The sequence below is a fragment of the Benincasa hispida genome, unplaced genomic scaffold, assembly GCF_027475165.1.
Source record: "Benincasa hispida cultivar pf3 unplaced genomic scaffold, pf3_genome.v1.1 HicScf1490, whole genome shotgun sequence".
In the NCBI taxonomy this organism is placed as follows: domain Eukaryota; kingdom Viridiplantae; phylum Streptophyta; class Magnoliopsida; order Cucurbitales; family Cucurbitaceae; genus Benincasa; species Benincasa hispida.
Genome location: NW_028325843.1, coordinates 20,219 through 40,404, shown reverse-complemented (window position 1 = coordinate 40,404; position 20,186 = coordinate 20,219). Strand labels below are relative to the sequence as shown.

The 20,186-nt window shown below is 28.5% G+C and overlaps 1 protein-coding gene across 1 annotated transcript; it reads right to left on the bottom strand.

Moving 5' to 3' along the window:
* Positions 1-3,878: 3,878 nt before the first annotated feature.
* On the bottom strand, positions 3,879-5,300 carry LOC150031082 (agamous-like MADS-box protein AGL82). Its single transcript, XM_090309317.1, has one exon. The coding sequence runs from the start codon at positions 5,240-5,242 to the stop codon at positions 4,064-4,066; it is 1,179 nt and encodes a 392-aa protein (XP_090165443.1). The 5' UTR covers positions 5,243-5,300; the 3' UTR covers positions 3,879-4,063.
* Between the last annotated feature and the right edge of the window lie 14,886 nt (positions 5,301-20,186).

The following is a 20,186-nucleotide window of genomic DNA, read 5'->3' as shown; positions in this document are numbered from 1 at the left end:
GTAGTTATTATAATCTTAGGATAGTCTTCGCCCCAAACACACCATAAATTGTTACATACTAAAGATCAAGAGACTAAATTTTTACTTTCCATAAATATTCATGATTAAGAATATTTGTTTTAACTTTTAAGAGTGTGAATGCTTTGAGTTGTTAGTTTTTAGGGTTACTATTTTTATCGATGTCACTCCTGGAAATCTGATTAAACATATTCTATTAAAGTATGATGTCGTGTTCTGCATGTGACATCTGAATATCATGAAATCAATGTTCTTATTTTATCTTTCGAAACCGACGCACTAGATATTTAACTTACGTCATTTTTGACTTGTTTAGAAGGTCAATTATTAAAATATCATATCATTATTGTCAATGAAAGTATTACATATGATCAACTATTTATCAATATTAATAAAGATTGTAAGGATAATATACAGATAATCATTAATTTTTTCTTAATAATTATTAAATTATTTTCTCTTTCAAATAAAGTAAAACAACATCAATCTACAGATTTAATATATATATTTATATATATGATAATTTCAAATTATCCATAATATTATTTAAAAAGAATATTCCTCAAATACTTTTGAAGAATAAGCCAAAAGAAGAATAATTAAATCCAAAATATTACAATACAACTCTCACAGTTTCACGTCTCACCAGTTTCCGGAATTGCATGCATGATAGGCCACGTGGAAGATTTTTAAATCTATACATATGTGTGTCAGGCTATTCATGAAACATGTGAGATCATGTTGTCTTTAATCTATTTTGGAGAAATTTTCATTTTAAATTATACCTATTTAAATCTTGAACTTTCATAAATTTATCGATTAATCATATTTTTAAGATTTGGTTTGAAAAATATTGTAAAAATTATATAATTCCGTTTTAAATTTATCTTCTAAATTATTATAAGTGAATCAATTATTTAGACCCTTTATTAAGATTACATTTGAAAATTGTCGATGCATTTTATTCTTATAGGTGTATAGGCTTTTCGAGATGTTGAATTAATAAAATAGATGATTAAACTTGATGCATGGACACTCTTCGAAAGAAGTTTTAGTTGAGAGTCTAAATTGGTTTGTTTATGCATGGACACTCTTCAAAAGACTGATTTGTTCTCATCGTTTTAAAAATTTGTTTATGACCAACTTTTAAGCAAAATTTCAATATTATTATTTATAGATTAAGATTTATTTTGTATATTTAGTATATTCCTTATGCAGTGAATATCTATATCCTAAAATTTTAAATTGGTTAGTGCAATGCTATCATTTTTTTCTTTACATAATAGCACATATTTCTCCTATATTTAAAAAATAATCTTATATTTTTTCTTTGAATAAATTTAGAGCAAAGAATATATAAATTTAAGTTTTCAACATATATGATATAACATCTAAGAGGCGTTTGGGACAATAAACTAGTTATTATAGTTATAGATTGTTATAGTTGGATTATGATAGTTTGTCTTTGGGTATAGATTATTTTAGTTTAGGTTATAATAGTATGTGTCTGAGATGTAAACTATTTTAGTTTGAGAAGGAAATAGTAAATACTGTAGCAAATAATAAAAAAAATGATGAATGTAAAATAGTAAAAGTTGTAGTAAATAGTAAATACTGTAGCAAATGAGGGTTTTGAAATAGTGATGATTGTAGTTAATTGGAGGTTTTGAATTAGTTTTCTTGTAGCAAGAGGTGGTTATTATATTTTGATGATAACCCTTGTCCTAAATGCTTCCTAAATAATTTAATAAAATATAAATTTTGAAAATAGGTCTATTTAATTTAGGCATTATTATCCATCACGACAATTTACTATTATTTATCCAAAAAATTTAACATACTTTTTCATGTTCAAAATTAAAATTGAACAAATACTACTAATTTTCTTCATTTTACAATTGTTTTTTAGAACTACAATCACGAGAAATTATTTTAGAAGCTACAACTCCAAACTAAGCCTCAATATCTCTCTCTCTATATTTTTTATTTTTAATAAATTAGGTCTCATTTGGTAATCGTTTTGTTTTTTGGTTTTGGTTTTTTGACAATTAACATATTTCATCTTAATTTCTTACAATCATTTGCATCTTTCTCAAGTACAAAAATTGATTTTTTAGCAGAATTCTAAAAAGGAAAACAAGCTTTTCAAACTATTATTTTAATTTTCAAAATTCGGCTTGATTTTTGAAAACACAAGTAAAAAGTAGATAACAAATTAAAAAGTTAGAGGTGGAAGAACTATAGGCTTAATTTCTTTTAAAAAAAAAAACTAAATGATTATCAAATGAGGTCTTAGTCATCAATTTTATTATGTAACAATTTAGTATATGTATTTTAACATTTGTCATAATGTAGTCTCTGCCCTGTACAATTGTTAAAAATTTGAAAGTGTATATGGACTAAATTGTTGCAAAATTAAAAATATAAAAATAAGTGTTTGTTATATATTAAAATCAAAAGAGACTAATACTTCATTTGGTAACCATTTGATTTTTTATTTTTAAAAATTAAGCCTAATTCTTCGTAATCTCTTTTCTACAATTGTTTGCATATTTCTTAGGTAAAGAGTTGAATTCTTAGTCAATTTAAAAAATAAATTAAAAATGATTTTTTTTTTTAGTTTTCAAAACTTGGCTTGATTTTTAAAAATATATGTAAAAAGTAAAAAACAAAGGCAAAAACAAAATATAGGCTTAATTTTAGAAAATCAAATAGTTACTAAACGGGACCTAAATCGTTAGAAGTTAATGACTAAAAATGTTTTTTCAACCTTTATGTTTTTAAGTTTAGATGGTTTAAGTCGTTGCTTTTTAGGGTTACTATTTTTATTGATGTCGCATGTGAAGACTCTAACCTGACATATTCTATAATAATATGATGTCTCGTTGTGCACGCGTCATTTGAATACCACAAAAATCAATGATCTTATCATGTCATTCAAAACCAACGTACTAGATACGTAAGTTACGTCATTTTTGACTTGTTTAGATTTTCAATTATTGAAATACCATATCGTTCGTTATCAATCAAACGTAATACATAATTGTAATTATTAATAATATATTTTAATATCAATAGACATAGTAAAAGTAACACATGGCTAACCAACAAATATTCTCAAATAATTACTAAATTTTGTTTTGTATCATTATTGTCTCTCTTTACTCCCAAAACAAGACGAGATATACCTCAAAATGAGATTAATTTAAAATATAAGTCATTCTCATTTTTTTAATAATATGTTTATAAGATTTCAAATATGTTCTATGGTTCAAATACCCATTATTATTCCTAAAAAAAATATACCCATTATTATTTAAAAAGAATATTCCTTAAATTCCAAGAATAAGCCAAAAGAGAATAATTATCCAAAATATTGCCACCCTCATGTACTCACGTTTCACCATCTTCTATAATTGCATGCATGCGAGACCATTGTGGGAGTTACAACAACAACAACAATAATAATAATAATAATAATAATAATAATAATAATAATAATAATAATAATAATAATAATAATAATAATAATAAAAACATTTATAATTTTATTAAAATAAACCTAGTTCATGCATTCGAAGCCGTTCTATTCTTCCATTCCAAATATTATAAAAAAATTGCGAGAGATCGAAAATTGAATTATCGAATTCACTAAATAAGTATATATCAATAATATATGAAAAATCAGATATTTAAATTCTTATAAAAAGAGACAATTTAAACTTCACTCAATTAACTTAGACAAACTTGATACAGAATTATCTGGACAAATACTAAAATAGTGATCATTAGCCATGATGATCATATATTTTTTTTTTAATCTCTAAAAAATGCTTAAGTAGACTACTCAAATATTTCAATTAATCCACCCTTAAAAAAGAGAACTAGATTTTAACTACTCATAAGAAACTAACACATTATTCTATTTTCTTTAGACACTAGATCATAATTCATACCATCATAATATTTTTATATATAGAGAGAGAGACAATTGGAGTAACCCTCAAATTCCTCCATTATTTAGAACTTAATTAAGAAGAAGCAATCATGGAGTAAAGTTGTTTTGCCATTCCTTACTTAGAAGATCATCTTCAACGTCTCCACCTTCATTATTCTGATTCTCATTTCCATTTCCATGTTGAATTTCATTTCCATTGCTGCAGCTTATTTCACTTTCAAACAATCCTTGAAGCAACATCTCTACATCATCATTCACATCAATCCTTACACCACCACTGTCGCCGTAGTAGCAGGCATCGGAGTACAGACTCCCCATAGGGTCTCCACCATTGACGTCACCACCGATTCCAAAACCCGCTTGGTGAGTGAAATCCATATGACTAACAGTAGCCTCAACACCAACGCCATTAATGTCGTTCACAAGCTTCTCAATCTCACACATTCCAGAATTGTCATTTACCCCAAAATTCCACTCCGATAACAAAATGTTCTCATCGCCATCTCCTTCAACAATAATCGTTTCCGTTCCGCCTAATTCGCTGATTCCCACCATCAAATTTTCTCCATTCATCAAATCGCCCATATTCACTTCCGATTGAACAAACCCCAACTCCCCTGCCATATTGCTACTATTTCCCCCAATTTTATCATTCGAATTCATCACCATATCAATAAACCATTGATCCATCAAATTCCTTCCATTATCAACAAGATCCATCTCATTGCTCCCTATTTCAAGCAGAGAAGAGTTAGAAGGAACAAATTCAGTAGGAGGAGGAGGAAGACGATGAACCTGTTGATGATACTCGATTCGTTTTTGGCAGTCTCTTATTCTCTCTCCGACCATCCAGAACAATGCGAGCAATTCCCCATTGGTGAGTTGGGAAATATGATGACCTTGATGCAATTGATGCATCAGAAGATCGAGTTCGAGTTCTTGATTCTTCTTGATGAGTTTCTTTAGCATATCTTGAGCTTTAGTGGTGCATTCCTTGAGATATGTCTCTTGATTCGTCATTTTCTTCTGGCGTTCGACTTCCGGAAGGCTGAGAAAGCGACGGTAGAGGTGTTGAGCGACGGAGAGAGATGGCCAGATGACGGGATGGTCCTCGTCGGGGCCATTGACGACGGCAAAGGCGAAAACGCCGCAGAGAGTGGTGAGTTCACTTACTTTCTTTAACAATCCGAGCCTTCGTTTCTTGAAACTGGCTTTTCTTGCATTATCACTTGCAATCCAAACCAACTTCACTTTCTTCCTCGTCATCGAGGCTCTCTCTGTCTTTCTTGTTCTTCTTGTTCTTTCTGGACTCTGATTTTGAGGTGCAACAATGGAGTTTATTTATAAGCCTTGGGGTTAAACTTTTTATTTTTCTAAGTTTTTTTGTTCTCTTGGTAAATGAATTACTAGGGGCATTTTTGTCCTTTAGTAACTAGTGGTAATTAAAGAAGAAAAATACCCCACTGCATCCTGCATTCCACCTATCTTTCTGTCCCAATTGTCCAATCACAGTTTACCATATGATTAGAAAAGTTGTATCAGTATGAAAATTACTCAGATATATCTGGGTATATATCTATCTTTGTGCATCCACCAAATTATCTTATCATAATTTGTTACGTGATAAATTCTTTTTATATCTTCATTTAAATATTTTAATTCTTATTGTGTGTGATGAAAGTGAGATGCATAGAAATAGGATACATCCAAATAGTAATCACCAAGTATTGCTCATTATGTTTTATTTCATGGAAAGTCATATTTAGGTTCAATGGATTGCATTTATCCTATTTCATCATTCCAAAATCACATAACAAAAAAAATCAAAAATATATTTTGGGAAAAAAAGTTTGTCACATCACAAACCGATGAACTATACAAAAATGTATACATCCTAAACCACATCCTTTTTATTAGTCTTACTTCACCATAGAAAATAAATAATTCAATATAGGTATATGAGTAATATTTGAGTGCAGCCACAAGACTATACTCATCTTCATGCACACGTTGATACTCGAGTGAGTTTTACAAAAATGAGTACATCACGGGATGCACCCAAGTTTGTATATATGTATATATGAGAAGAGTTGATCTTGTGACAAACTATGTTTTCTTTTTTTGTTGACAATATGTGGGGTAGGGGAGTCGAATCTCTCACTTTGAGGATAATAATACAAACACTATGCCAGTTGAAGCTATGTTCATTTTGGCAAATTATAGTCAGACGATAAAGTGAGCTACACAAAGTTGGCTATGGATGCAAATTTTTCTTAATGATGGATGAAAAGTACTGTAAAAAGATTAGGAGAAAACAAACACAATTTTCAAAGCCCAAAATCCAAAACAAACTAATTATTAACCAAAACCTAAATTTGATGTTTAATTATAAGCAAAATTTGTGTAGCCTATATAATTAAACTCCTTTAGAGAAATCATTAAATCTACCAAACCTTACTTGAAAAAAATAAAAAGAAAAAGAAATAGAATATATCACAAAAGCTATAAATATTCAAACCATACAAAGTTTTTTTTAAAAAAAAAAAAGAACTTTAAACAATTTATTTTCGAAATAAAAATTCATATTTTTGTGAGTCAACATTCGAATTGTGATTGGTGAATGAAGATGAGTTGTCAAAAGGAAAATCTGGAATAGTGGGGGTAGTTATATAGCAATTAACCTAAAATTAAATACTACTTTATCATCTTAGTTGTCATTTTGACTAAAAAGAAAAAACTTTATTATTCCAAAAATATATATTTATATATTATATTAGGTGTGAAATGGGAATTACATGTAACCGTTAGAATTGATATTTGAGATGAACTGTTGCTTTTTCTTTAAGAAATATCTTCAAGAAATCACAGTTTCTAAATCATTAAAACAGTAAGTCATCACATAGTCATCACAGCTCGTTGGCCTCTTAACGGGTTATACGCCTCTTATCAAAATACCTCAAATAGTTCATTTACTAATGGAACTTTTATCAACAAAATCAGCATGACTAGCGAGAAAATCATCATGAGCGAGATCATCCCTATGAGCGAGATTTACCCTTCCCAGCGAGATTTGGCACTTTCCAGCGAGTTTTAATGCAAAACCAGCGAGATCCAGTGCAAACCAGCGAGATTCCCGTCCCTAGCGAGATCCACCTCTCGCTCTCGCTCGCTCGCGCTCTCGCTCCCTCTCGCTTCCTCTCGCTCCCTCTCGCTCTCCCTCGCTCTCGCTCTTGAGCTGCCTAAGCATCTTCCTAAGCAGCGGTCTGCTTATGCCCAGATCCTCTGTGACAACTTCAAAAATTCATAACTCAAAATCCAGCCCTCTTCTGAAGAAACTTCCTTCTACAAAAATGTTTAGAATTGAGTTAGCAACATTACCTTAAAACTTCAGCTCAAAATTCCTCGTCGTTTAATCTGGAGATTCAAAACTTCATCATTGGCCCCAATTCAAGCAGCTGCCTGCTTGTTCAACAATTTCCAGTTCAACATTCAAAATTATATAACTCGATTTCCAGGCCTCATCTTAAAAAGTTTCATTCTACAAAGTTGTTTATAATTGAGTTAACAATATTATCTCAAATTTTTAGCTCAAAACGCTTCGTAAGTCGTCCTGGAGCTTCAATTCTTCACTGATGGCCTAGATTCACTTATCCTTTTTATTATTTATTATGTTTCCACACTATCATAGTTTATTTCCTCTACATTTTTTATAATGATTTGCATCTTTCTTTTTTTTAAATACTGTTGAATTTTTAGTTGAATTTCAAAAACAAAATCAATTTTTTAGGAACTACTCTTTATAGTTTTCAAAATTTAGATCACAATGTATGAAACTGGGAGATGTAAGTAGTGTTTATAAGCTTAATTTTTAAAAATAAAAATAAAGTAGCCTTAATTTTTCATTTGTTTAAATATACGATATTTTCTCCTGATTTCTACAAATATGGAGTAGTATTTAAGGATAATATAATATTTCTCAATTTAATGATTGTTTATTTTTATAATTTTAAACTTTTTTGCAGAGTTACTTTTCAAAAGGTTTTGTACCATTTAATGATTGGTATTTTGGTCATTTCAAAATTCTCGAATAATAATTTAAAAAATCATTTTACGATTTTCTAATTTTGATTTTCACCTCTACATGGTGTTGAGTGAATATCATTCAACAATATCAAATACACTTATTTATTAAAAAAAAAAAAAAAGATAAATTATACTTTTTATTTTTTGAGCTATTTTAGTTTATATAGCATTTTGTTCACTTTCCATCTGAAAATGGAAAGGAGAAGTTATATATATGTATGTGTATATATATATGTATGTATGTGTATGTGTGTATATGTATGTATGTCTGTATAGGTGTGTGTGTATATGTGTGTGTGTGTGTATGTATGTATGTATGTGTGTGTACTTGAACAAATAAAGACAAATGAGGCCAAAAAAATATAAAAAAAATTAAAATAAAGGTTAAAATGTCAAGTTGGAAAACTTCTGGACCAAAATACTATTAAACTCAAATCATTAATTTTAAAAAATAAAATATAAATTGATTTTTTTTTTTGTGGGTGTAGATTTATACAAAGTAAACAAGTAAACAAGATAAAAAAAAAAAAATAAAAAAAAAAAAAAAGAAAGAAGAAGAAACAAAAACTAAGGGTGGAAAATGGAGGAGAATTTAGAGTTGTGGCTGGTTTAGAAAAGACATTTATTGCTATTAAATGTTTGGTGTTAGAATCATATCTGAACCTATTAAAGTTAAACCATAGTTTGTTTCACTGCTTTAAATTAGTTTGTCTTAATCTTTATTAGATTTTGCATTGATATTTGAGACAATTGGTTGAACTGTTGCTTTTTTCTTTTCTTTGTTTTTATGTGAAAAAATTATCATTATTTTAAAATCTTTTTTTCTTTTTTCTTTTTCTTTTGTTCTTATTGCCATTAATCTTTTATAATTTTAAGGCTATGAGTACCAAAGGTTAAAAATATCTTCTCTTCTTTAGTGATGAAATGTATCGAGATTTGTAATATGATTTCTTTCCTTTCGTGAGTTTGGAGGCAAGGTTTTATCTCAATTAAACGATAGTGAATTTTATGAAAGTAATAATTTAATTGCTAAATATTAGTGGGTAATGAACTTAAGGGTAATTGTTTTAAATGGTAAAACTCTTGAAAATATTTTTAGTATAACAAAATATTACTGTCTATCAGTGATAGATCGCGATAGACATATATCAATGGACGACAGATCACGATGGACATCAATCTCGCAGTCTATCATTGATAGATAGTAACGTTTTGTTATATTTATAAATAAGTTGGTTCATTTTCCTTTATTTGAAAACACCTCATGATTTTGTCTCTATATTTTTAGTTTTATAATAATTTGGTACTTGTATTTTGAAATTTGTAATGATGTCATCTGTATCTTGAACAATCGTTATGTATTTAAAAGTGCATAGACTAAGGGGCGTTTGGGGCAAAGAGTTGATTATTATAGTTCTAGGTTATTATAGTTAAGTTATAATAGTTTGTGTTTGGGGTATAGATTATATTAGTTTGGGTTATAATATTATGTGTTTGAAGTGTAAACTATTTTAATTTGAGAAGGAAATAGTAAACACTGTAGCAATGAATAAAAAGATATAAATGTTAAATAGTAAAAGCCATAACAAATAGTAAATACTATAGCAAATGAGGGTTTAGAAATAATGTTGACTGTAATTAATTGGGGAATACAAAATAGTATTTACTTTAGTAGTTATTATAATCTTAGGATAGTCTTCGCCCCAAACCCACCATAAATTGTTACATACTAAAGATCAAGAGACTAAATTTTTAATTTCCATAAATATTCATGATTAAGAATATTTGTTTTAACTTTTAAGAGTGTGAATGCTTTGAGTTGTTAGCTTTTCGGGTTACTATTTTTATCGATGTCACTCCTGGTGATCTAATTAAACATATTCTATGATGTCGTGTTCTGCATGTGACATCTGAATATCATGAAATCAATGTTCTTATCGTATCTTTTGAAACCGACGCACTAGATATGTAACTTACGTCATTTTTGACTTGTTTAGAAGGTCAATTATTAAAATATCATATCATTATTGTCAATGAAAGTATTACATATGATCAACTATTTATCAATATTAATAAACATAGAAGGATAATATACAGATAATCATTAATTTTCTCTTAATAATTATTAAATTGTTATCTCTTTCAAATAAAGTAAAACAACATGACGGGATGGTCCTCGTCGGGGCCATTGACGACGGCAAAGGCGAAAACGCTGCAGAGAGTGGTGAGTTCACTTACTTTCTTTAACAATCCGATCCTTCGTTTCTTGAAACTGGCTTTTCTTGCATTATCGCTTGCAATCCAAACCAACTTCACTTTCTTCCTCGTCATCGAGGCTCTCTCTGTCTTTCTTGTTCTTCTTGTTCTTTCTGGACTCTGATTTTAAGGTGCAACAATGGAGTTTATTTATAAGCCTTGGGGTTAAACTTTTTATTTTTATTTTTCTTTTTCTAAGTTTTTTTATTCTCTTGGTAAACGAATTACTAGGGGCATTTTTGTCCTTTAGTAACTAGTGGTAATTAAAGATGAAAAATACCCCACTGCATCCTGCATTCCACTTATATTTCTGTAGCCACCCAATAGTCCAATCATAGTTTACCATATGATTAGAAAAGTTGTATCAGTATGAAAATTACTCAGATATATCTGGGTCTATATCTATCTTTGTGCATCCACCAAATTATCTTATCATAATTTGTTACGTGATAAATTCTTTTTCTATCTTTATTTAAATATTTTAATTCTTATTGTGTGTGATGAAAGTGAGATGCATAGAAATAGGATACATCCAAATATTAATCACCAAGTATTGCTCATTATGTTTTATTTCATGGAAAGTCATATTTAGGTTCAATGGATTGCATTTATCCTATTTCATCATTCCAAAATCACATAACAAAAAAAAAAAATCAAAAATATATATTTGGAAAAAAAGTTTGTCACATCACAAACCGATGAACTAAACAAAAATGTATACATTCTAAACCACATCCTTTTTATTATTCTTACTTCACCATAGAAAATAAATAATTCAATTATATGAGTAATATTTGAGTGTAGCCACAACACTATACTTATCTCCATGCACACGTTGATACTCGAGTGAGTTTTGCAAAAATGAGTACAACACGGGATGCATCCAAGTTTGTATATATGTATATATGAGAAGAGTTGATCGTGTGACAAACTATGATTTTTTTTTTTTTTGACAATATGTGGGGTAGGGGAGTTGAATCTCTCACTTTGAGGATAATAATACAAACACTATGCCAGTTGAAGCTATGTTCATTTTGGCAAACTATAGTTGGATGATAGAGTGAGCTACACAAAGTTGGCTATGAATGTAAATTTTTCTTTAGGATAGATGAAAATTACAGTAAAAATATTAGGAGAAAACAAACTAAAGTTTATCGATGTTACTTTTCATAAATATTCACGATTAAGAATATTTATTTTAACTTTTAAGAGTGTGAATGCTTTGAGTTGTTAGATTTTAAGGTTTCTATTTTTATCGATGTCACTTCTGGAAATCTGATTAAACATATTCTATTATAGTATGATGTCGTGTTCTGCATGTGACATCTGAATATCATGAAATCAACATTCTTATCGTATCTTTCAGAACTGACGTACTAGATATGTAATTTATGTCATTTTTGACTTGTTTAGAAGGTCAATTATGAAAATATCATATCATTATTGTCGATGGAAGTAATGCATATGATCAACTATTTATGATATATTTCAATATTAATAAACATAGTAAGGATAATACATAGATAATCGTTAATTTTTTTTCTTAATAATTATTAAATTTTGTTTCATACCATTATTTTCTTTTTCAAATAAAGTAAAACATCATCCATCCACAGATTTAATAAATATATATTTATATATATGATAATTTCAAATTATCCATATTATTATTTAAAAAGAATATTCCTCAAATTCTTTTGAAAAATAAGCCAAAAGAAGAATAATTAAATCCAAAATATTACAACTCTCACAGTCTCACATCTCCCCGGTTTCCGAAAATGCATGCATGACAGACCACGTGGAAGATTTTTAAATCTATACATATGTGCGTGAGGCTAGCTATTCAAGAAAAATGTGAAATCATGTTGTCTATAATCCATTTTTGAGAAATTTTCATTTTACATCCCTTAAATTATACCTATTTAAATCTTGAATTTTATAAATTTACCGATTAATCGTCTCTTTTTAGATTTGATTTAAAAAATATTGTAAGAATTATATAATTTTTTTAAAAATATTTATCTTTTAAATTATTATAAGTGAATCAATTATTTAACTCTTTATTAAGATTACATTTGAAAATTGTCGATGCATCATTCTTATACGTGTGTAGACTTTTCGAGATGTTGAATTAATAAAATAGATGATTAAACTTGATGCATGGACACTTTTCAAAAGAAGTTTTAGATGAGAGTCTAAATTGATTTGTTTATGAAAGTTTAGGAGTTTAGTTGATAAAATTATATGTATCACACGATATTTACCTAGAAAGAACGTAATGAAGGGTGTAAAATTGATATATCTACGAAAGTTTAGGATTTAAATTGATATAATTTTTGTTTAGAGTTTAATTTAGTGTTTTCTTTTCTAATTTAAAAAGAAAAATTGGTTTTTGTTTGGCATGCAATAAATAAATATGATATAGTTTGTTTTAATAATTATCATTGATTTTTAAGAGTTAGACAATTTAACAAATTTTATTATGGCATTCCATCTCAGAGAGTTTGCACCAATGGTACTTATTCGACCTAAATTCTTTTTATAAAAAAAATATGTTTTGTGAAGATTTGAAACGTCTCCTTCATTATTCTTTAAATGAACAACTACACGTGAAAAGTTGACTCCCATAGGTAAAGTGTAACACATAAATTTACTAAAAATATAAAGGCAATATGTATAGGTAAAGAGTTTCTCCTAATAACATTTTTTTTCATATATAGGATAAATTTATAAATGTAATATATGAATGGATATTAACACGACACTAATGAATCAATATATCTTCTAGGCATAACAAACTTTGAGACCCATTCATTATAACAAAAAATAAAATATAAAGTTTCTAACTCAACAAAAATTTATCTCAAACATTATTTTAGCTTTCTCAAACTTCATCATAAAAACAAATAAGTGAGGAAAAAAGTCTTAAAACGTGCTTTAACACCTAATGAAAATTATTTTTTTCTTAAATAATAAACACTTTAAAAAAAAAAATCAAATCATTCTAATTCTTTAACTCCTTGATTTGATTATGGGTCTTAACAAATTGATCATATTCATTCATATGTATTTTCATAATCTATTGACTTTGCCCTACTTTTTATTATTTATTTATTTCCTCTAATTTAGTTGTTTCTTACATGCATGTATTTCCTCTCATTCTCAATACCCTATACCTTTTTCAACCATAACAAATTTTTAAAAAACCATTTATTATTTTTCAAAATTTTGCTTAGTTTTTTTTAAAAAGAAAATTATTTCAAATAGTAAAATTGTTGAAAAAATTTACACGATGGAACAAAATTTTAGAACTATCAATGGTAGACGCTGATAGATACTAATAGAAATATATCAGTGTCTATCATTGATAGATCTAAAATTTGCTATATTTTGTAAACATTTTTATTTATTTTTCTATATTCGAAAATAACCATTTTTTAAATTAAAAAAAAAAAGAAATCAATGGGTAGAAAAGTGTTTATTAAATTTAATTTTAAAAATCGAAAATTATAAATTAAATCGGTAGGTCTTAATATTTTTTCTTTTCTTTTCTTTTCTTTTCTTTTCTTTTTTTTTTTTACTTTTTAGATTTTGAAAATCAAATCTTAAGAATACTACTTTCATTTATTTATTTTTTAAAATTGGCTTAGTTTTTTTTTTCTTTTTGAAGTTAAATAACAAAACAAAGAAATTAATATATAGAAGAATGTTTACTAAGCTTAACTGTAAAAAATGAAAGATCCAAAATCAAATTGGTATAAAAAAAAAAAAAAAGGTTTTATTTATTTATTGAATTCTTAGATTTTGAAAATCAAATGAAATGCTACTTCCACTTATTTCTTTCTTTAATTTTGTTATCTACTTTAAAATCAAAAAAATAAAAGTTTATTTCTTTTTTAAAAAAATTGTTTCAGAAAGTTGACTATGAATCCGTATATTTTATAAGATAGATGAATATCATCGTAAAGAAATTAGAGAAAGTTGACTTAGGCGACTTAGTCTTAATCCTGAGTATATTATGAACTCTTGTTCACGAGAAATTTTCCTTTGATTTGCATGGGTGAAGGTGGCCAATTCGCTGACCCAATATGCCTACTATTTTAGGGATAAAAAACAGAGTGGGGAGTTGGGAACATAATAGTACAAGATAGAATTCACTCCTTCCCTCTTTGAGGGTAAGTAGATGAGTGTTCCCTCAAGTGGTGTCTCTAGAACTTGAACAAAGGACTCTACCCTCTCATTGACACACCGAAGGTTAAACCGGTAATTTGACCTAGTTGGAGTTACAAACACACGTAAAGGACTACTTGCTAGAATTGGTACTATATTCATGGACACAGAAATATATCTTGCTAGTATTAGTCTATATCCATGGACATAGAAATATATCTATAATGAGAAGACTGCAGCTGTGGGTCTTTAGTGAAGTGTTGATGAATTCTCTCTGTGTTATAAATGCTGACCTTTGCAAATGAGAGGATCTTCTAATAGAGCTCCTTGATGGGCTTCATGGGCTTGGGCCTGGCCTTGATTGGCCATGGGTCTGACTTTTGGACGTAATTTAATTGGACTTAAGCCTAGTCTTTAGGCCCAATTAACTGGGCTTAGGCCTATTTTTGAATTTTAGGCCCATCTTAAGCCCATATTTGGGTGCCCAACGTCCAAATTATAACGTCAAATTGGTCGAAATTAATTTTACTCAATCAACGTCTGTGACGAAAACACAAAATTTGTCCTCAATTTTAATTTGACCTAGGCGACTTAGTCTTAATCCCGAGTATATTATGAACTCCTTTTTGTGAGGGATTGTCATTTGATTTACATGGGTGAGGGTGGCCAGTTCGCTGACCCAATATGCCTATCATTTTGGGATGAGATCGAGTGGGGAGTTGGGAACATAATAATACAAGATGTAATTCACTTATTCCCTCTTTGAGATTATGTAGATGAGTGTTCTCTCAAGTGGTGTCTCCAGGACTTGAACAAAGGGCCATACCCTCTCATTGACTCGAAAAGGATTTCTATTTATTGGTTGGATCATAAACATGTTGTTCATTAGAGGAGCACTGGTACTTAAGGAGTCAGAGGTAACCCAAGGGTAAAATAGTAATTTGACCCAGTTGGAGTTACGAACATGCTGCTTGCAGGAGTGTAGCTGTAGGTCTTTATTGAGTGTTGATGAATTATCTCTGGCTCTCGAAATGTAGAAATGCTGACCTTTGCAAATGAGCGAGCTTCTCAATTTATAGAGCTCCATAATGGGCTTCATGGGTTTGGGCCTAACCTTTGGGCCTAATTTAATTGGACTTGAATCTGGCCTTTGGGCTTAATTAATTGGACTTAAGCGTGATCTTTAGGCCCAATTACTGTAAAAAGATTTGGAGAAAACAAATGCAATTTTCAAAGCCCAAAATCCAAAACAAACAAATTATTAACCAAAACCTAAATTTGATGTTTAGTTATAAGCAAAAGTTGTGTAGCCTATATAATTAAACACCTTTAAGAGAAATCACTAAATCTACCAAACCTTACTTGAAAAAAAAAAAAGAAGAAAGAAATAGAATATATCCCAAAAGCTATATAAAATTCATACCCTACAAAGTTATGAAAAAAAATGAACTTTAAACAATTTATTTTCGTAATAAAAATTTATATTTTTGTCGGTCAACATTCGAATTTTGATTAGTGGATGTTAAAATGAGTTGTCAAAAGGAAATCCTAGAATAGTAGGGGTAGTTATATAGCAATTAACCCAAAATTAAATATTACTTTATCATTCTTAGTTGTCATTTTGACTAAAAAAATTTATTATTATTTATTATTCAAAAAATATATATTTATATACTATATTAGGTGTGAAATGAGAATTACGGTTACATAAGCAGTTTGCATTGATATTGAGATAGTTTGTATTGGTATTTGAGACAATTGGTTGATGAACGTTGCTTTTTTCTTTCCTTTGTTTTTATGTGAAACAATTATTATTTTTTTAAAATTTTTTTATAATCTATTATTACATTTTCTTTTTCTCTTATATATATATATATATATATATGATAATTTCAAATTACCCATATTATTATCTAAAAAGAATATTCCTCAAATTCTTTTGAAGAATAAGCCAAAAGAAGAACAATTAAATCCAAAATGTTACAATACAACTCTCACAATCTCACCGGTTTTCGGAATTGCATGCACGACAGACCACGTGGAAGATTTTTAAATCTATACATATGTGTGTGAGGCAAGCTATTCAAGAAACATGTGAGATCATGTTGTCTTTAATCCATTTTTCTGAAATTTTCATTTAACATCCTTTAAATTATACCTATTTAAATCTTTAATTTTCATAAATTTACTAAAAATATAAAGACAAAATGTATAGGTAAAGAGTTTCTCCTAATAACATTTTTTTCATATATAGGATAGATTTATAAATATAATATATGAATGGATATTACAATGACACTAATGAATCGGTATATTATCTCAGCATAATAAACTTTGAGACCCATAAAGTTTCTAACTCAATAAAATTGACATAATTTAATTTATTTTGCTATAATTTAATTATATATCTATATATCTATATATATAATTTCAGCCAAAATGTCAAAATCTCACCTTTCAGATGTTGAATATTAAAAAAAAAAAAAAACCAAAGAATTTTTTTTTATATTTATATCAACTAAAATTTATAAAAATACAATATAATCAATCATGAGAAGTTACAAAAACTTTGTCATGTTCAAATATGATATTCATATGCTTAATAATAATAATATTAATAATAAAAAGAACATATGCTTAATTATATGCTAAAACTACAAATACATTATTTTTTTAATTATATATTATTTGATAAAATAAATCTATTTTAACCCTAGCCAATTAATTTGTAGAAATTCCTAATCCAATAGTATTGTATTCTATAGCTAGTTTCGCCATATATTGATTTATTTACAATATATTTGATAACTTTCTATTGACAATAATGTTTTCACCATTTTATAATACATAAAAAGAAAAAAAAAATGTTATGAGACCAACTAATTTGATATGCTTATGAAGTGTTATTTGGTTTCTTTTACAATGTTCATGATTTTTTTTATCGGAAATTAAGCATTTAAATAAAGAGTTTTCATGGAAAAAAAATCCAAAACATTTTCATTGAATTTTTTTATTAACAAAACTGAATGGCCAACAATTCTTTGCAGAGAACACGATTTCCATAAATTTTTCACAAGAAATCTATTGAAGTAAACGAAAACTTTCGTGGAATGAAGAATAAATTAGAGAATGGAGACAAAACTAGAGAAGCTTATCCTTGCCTCCACCTCTATCCCACGAACATCTGTTAAACATGTGAATAGCTCACCTAGTTAGGACACCTACTATTGGTCAAGAAGCCAAAGTTTTGAATCTTTTCACCTCCAGATGATGTTGAGTGAATATCATTCAACAATATCAAATACACTTATTTATAAAATTAAAAAAATGACGTGGCGGTCCGTGGTTGATCTGAAATTTCTCCTCCAACAAAAGGAAAGCAAAGAAGGAGATCAAAAGACCAATCCACGTGCGCAAGATTCCATTTTAATAATTTCACACGAATATGATGTAAGCAAAATGTCAAAAACCCCTAATTTTGAAAAATAAGACATACAATCATATTTTCACTTCAATTTTAGGTCATCCATCCATTGGACCTTAAAATCGTAGAGTTCAAAAATCCAAAGATTAAGAAAATAACTTAGACCAATATATATGTAGGTGTGTGTGTGTGTGTTTAAACATTAAAATAAAGAATTCATAAAGTAAAACTCGTAACATTTATATCCCCATGGTTTAATCACGACCCTAGTGTTGTAACAAGACGAACAATACCCAATGAAAGGGACAATTAATTTGTTTTTACCATAGTGGGCCCACCATTTGTAACTGAATTAGAAAAAAACAATATTAGCTTTGTTCAAATACTCTTCTCTTTTGTGAATTTTATGCTCTCTAATCTTATCTTCAACTTCCAACCCATCCTTATCTTCTCTTTCTTTGCTTTTTTATTTTTTTATTTTACCCTTTTCGTTAGACAATGGTAGGGTCTAGATTATCCATAATCGATTTTAAAAATGGTAATTGATGTTTTATTTACATAATTATATTAAAATTAATAGACCATTTTTTAAAATCTATTTTCAATAGATTCACTTTCTCCCAACTATCGGCAAGTTTATATTTGGTGATAAATTAGGAATATTTTCTAATGAATACATTTGGAAGAAATTTTAGAATGTTCGAAATTACGTATGTTTTAAAATAATGATTGTTTGGTAATGGTGTATATAGGTGAAGCCCACAGTTATTTATACTTCGTTTGATAACTATTTAATTTTTTATAAGTTAGACTCGTTTTCTTCAAATTTCTTTATCATAGTTTTAGTTTTTTCCAACAACAACAAAATTATTTTAAAAAAATTATATTTCCTTTTTAATTTTTAAAATTTGACTTGATTTCTTAAAACAATACTAAAACGTAAATAAACCAAAAAAAGAAATTAATGAATAAAAGTAGTTCTGTAAGTTTAATTCTTAAAAATCAAAATTTAACATAAAATGTAAATGGTTATCATTTGCCTTAATAATTTCTAGTCAATGAAGATTGATTTTTCGGTCAAGTGATTGACCAAGAAGAACGTGAAAAAAATACTAATTTCTTCGATTTTTTTGGGAGTGATGTGAAGATTATAAAACCAATTTTAAAACTAAATGTCAATAATTCAAAATCACATTTGATTACTTTTTAAGATGAAAATATTAAAATGACTTATCACAAAAAATAATTTTATAAAATCATTTAAATAATTATAAAATGTGGAGTGGAGGATTCTAATCTTCAAGTCTAAAATTAAAAAAGAGAATTAGATTTTAACTACTCATAAGAAACTAACACATTATTCTATTTTCTTTAGACACTAGATCATAATTCATACCATCATAATATTTTTATATATATATAGAGAGAGAGAGAGAAAAAATTGGAGTTACTCCCAAATTCCTCCATTATTTAGAGCTTAATTAAGAAGAAGCAATCATGGAGTAAATTTGTTTTGCCATTCCTTACTTAGAAGATCATCTTCAACGTCTTCACCTTCATTATTTTGATTCTCATTTCCATTTCTATTTTGAATTTCATTTCCATTTCCATTTTCATTGCTGCAACTTATTCCACTTTCAAACAATCCTTGAAGCAACATCTCTGCATCATCATTTACATCAATCTCTACACCACCATCGTCACCGTAGTAGCAACCATCGGAATACAGACTCCCCATAGGGTCCCCACCGGTCACCACCGATTCCAAAACCCACTTGGTTAGTGAAATCCATATGACTAACAATAGCCTCAACACCAACGCCATTAATGTCTTTCACAAACTTCTCAATCTCACTCATTCCAGAATTTTCATTTACCTCTAAATTCCACTCCGATAATAAAATGTTCTCATCTCCATCTCCACCAACAATAATCGTTTCCGTTCCGCCTAATTCGTCGATTCCCACCATCGAATTTCCTCCATTCATCAAATCGCCTATATTCACTTCCGATTGAACAAACTCTAACTCCCCTGCCATATTGCTACTACTTCCCCCAATTTTATCATTCGAATTCATCACCATATCAATAAACCATTGATCCATCAAATTTCTTCCATTATCAACCAGATCCATCTCATTGCTCCATATTTCAAGCAAAGGAGAGTTAGAAGGAACAAATTCCGTAGGAGGAGGAGGAAGACAATGAACTTGTTGATGATACTCGATTCGTTTTCGGCAGTCTCTTAAGCTCTCTCTGACCATCCAGAAAAATACA

Excerpts from the sequence above, each read along its gene's own strand:
- LOC150031082 (XM_090309317.1), bottom strand. The coding sequence starts at position 5,242 with ATGACGAGGAAGAAAGTGAAGTTGGTTTGGATTGCAAGTGATAATGCA.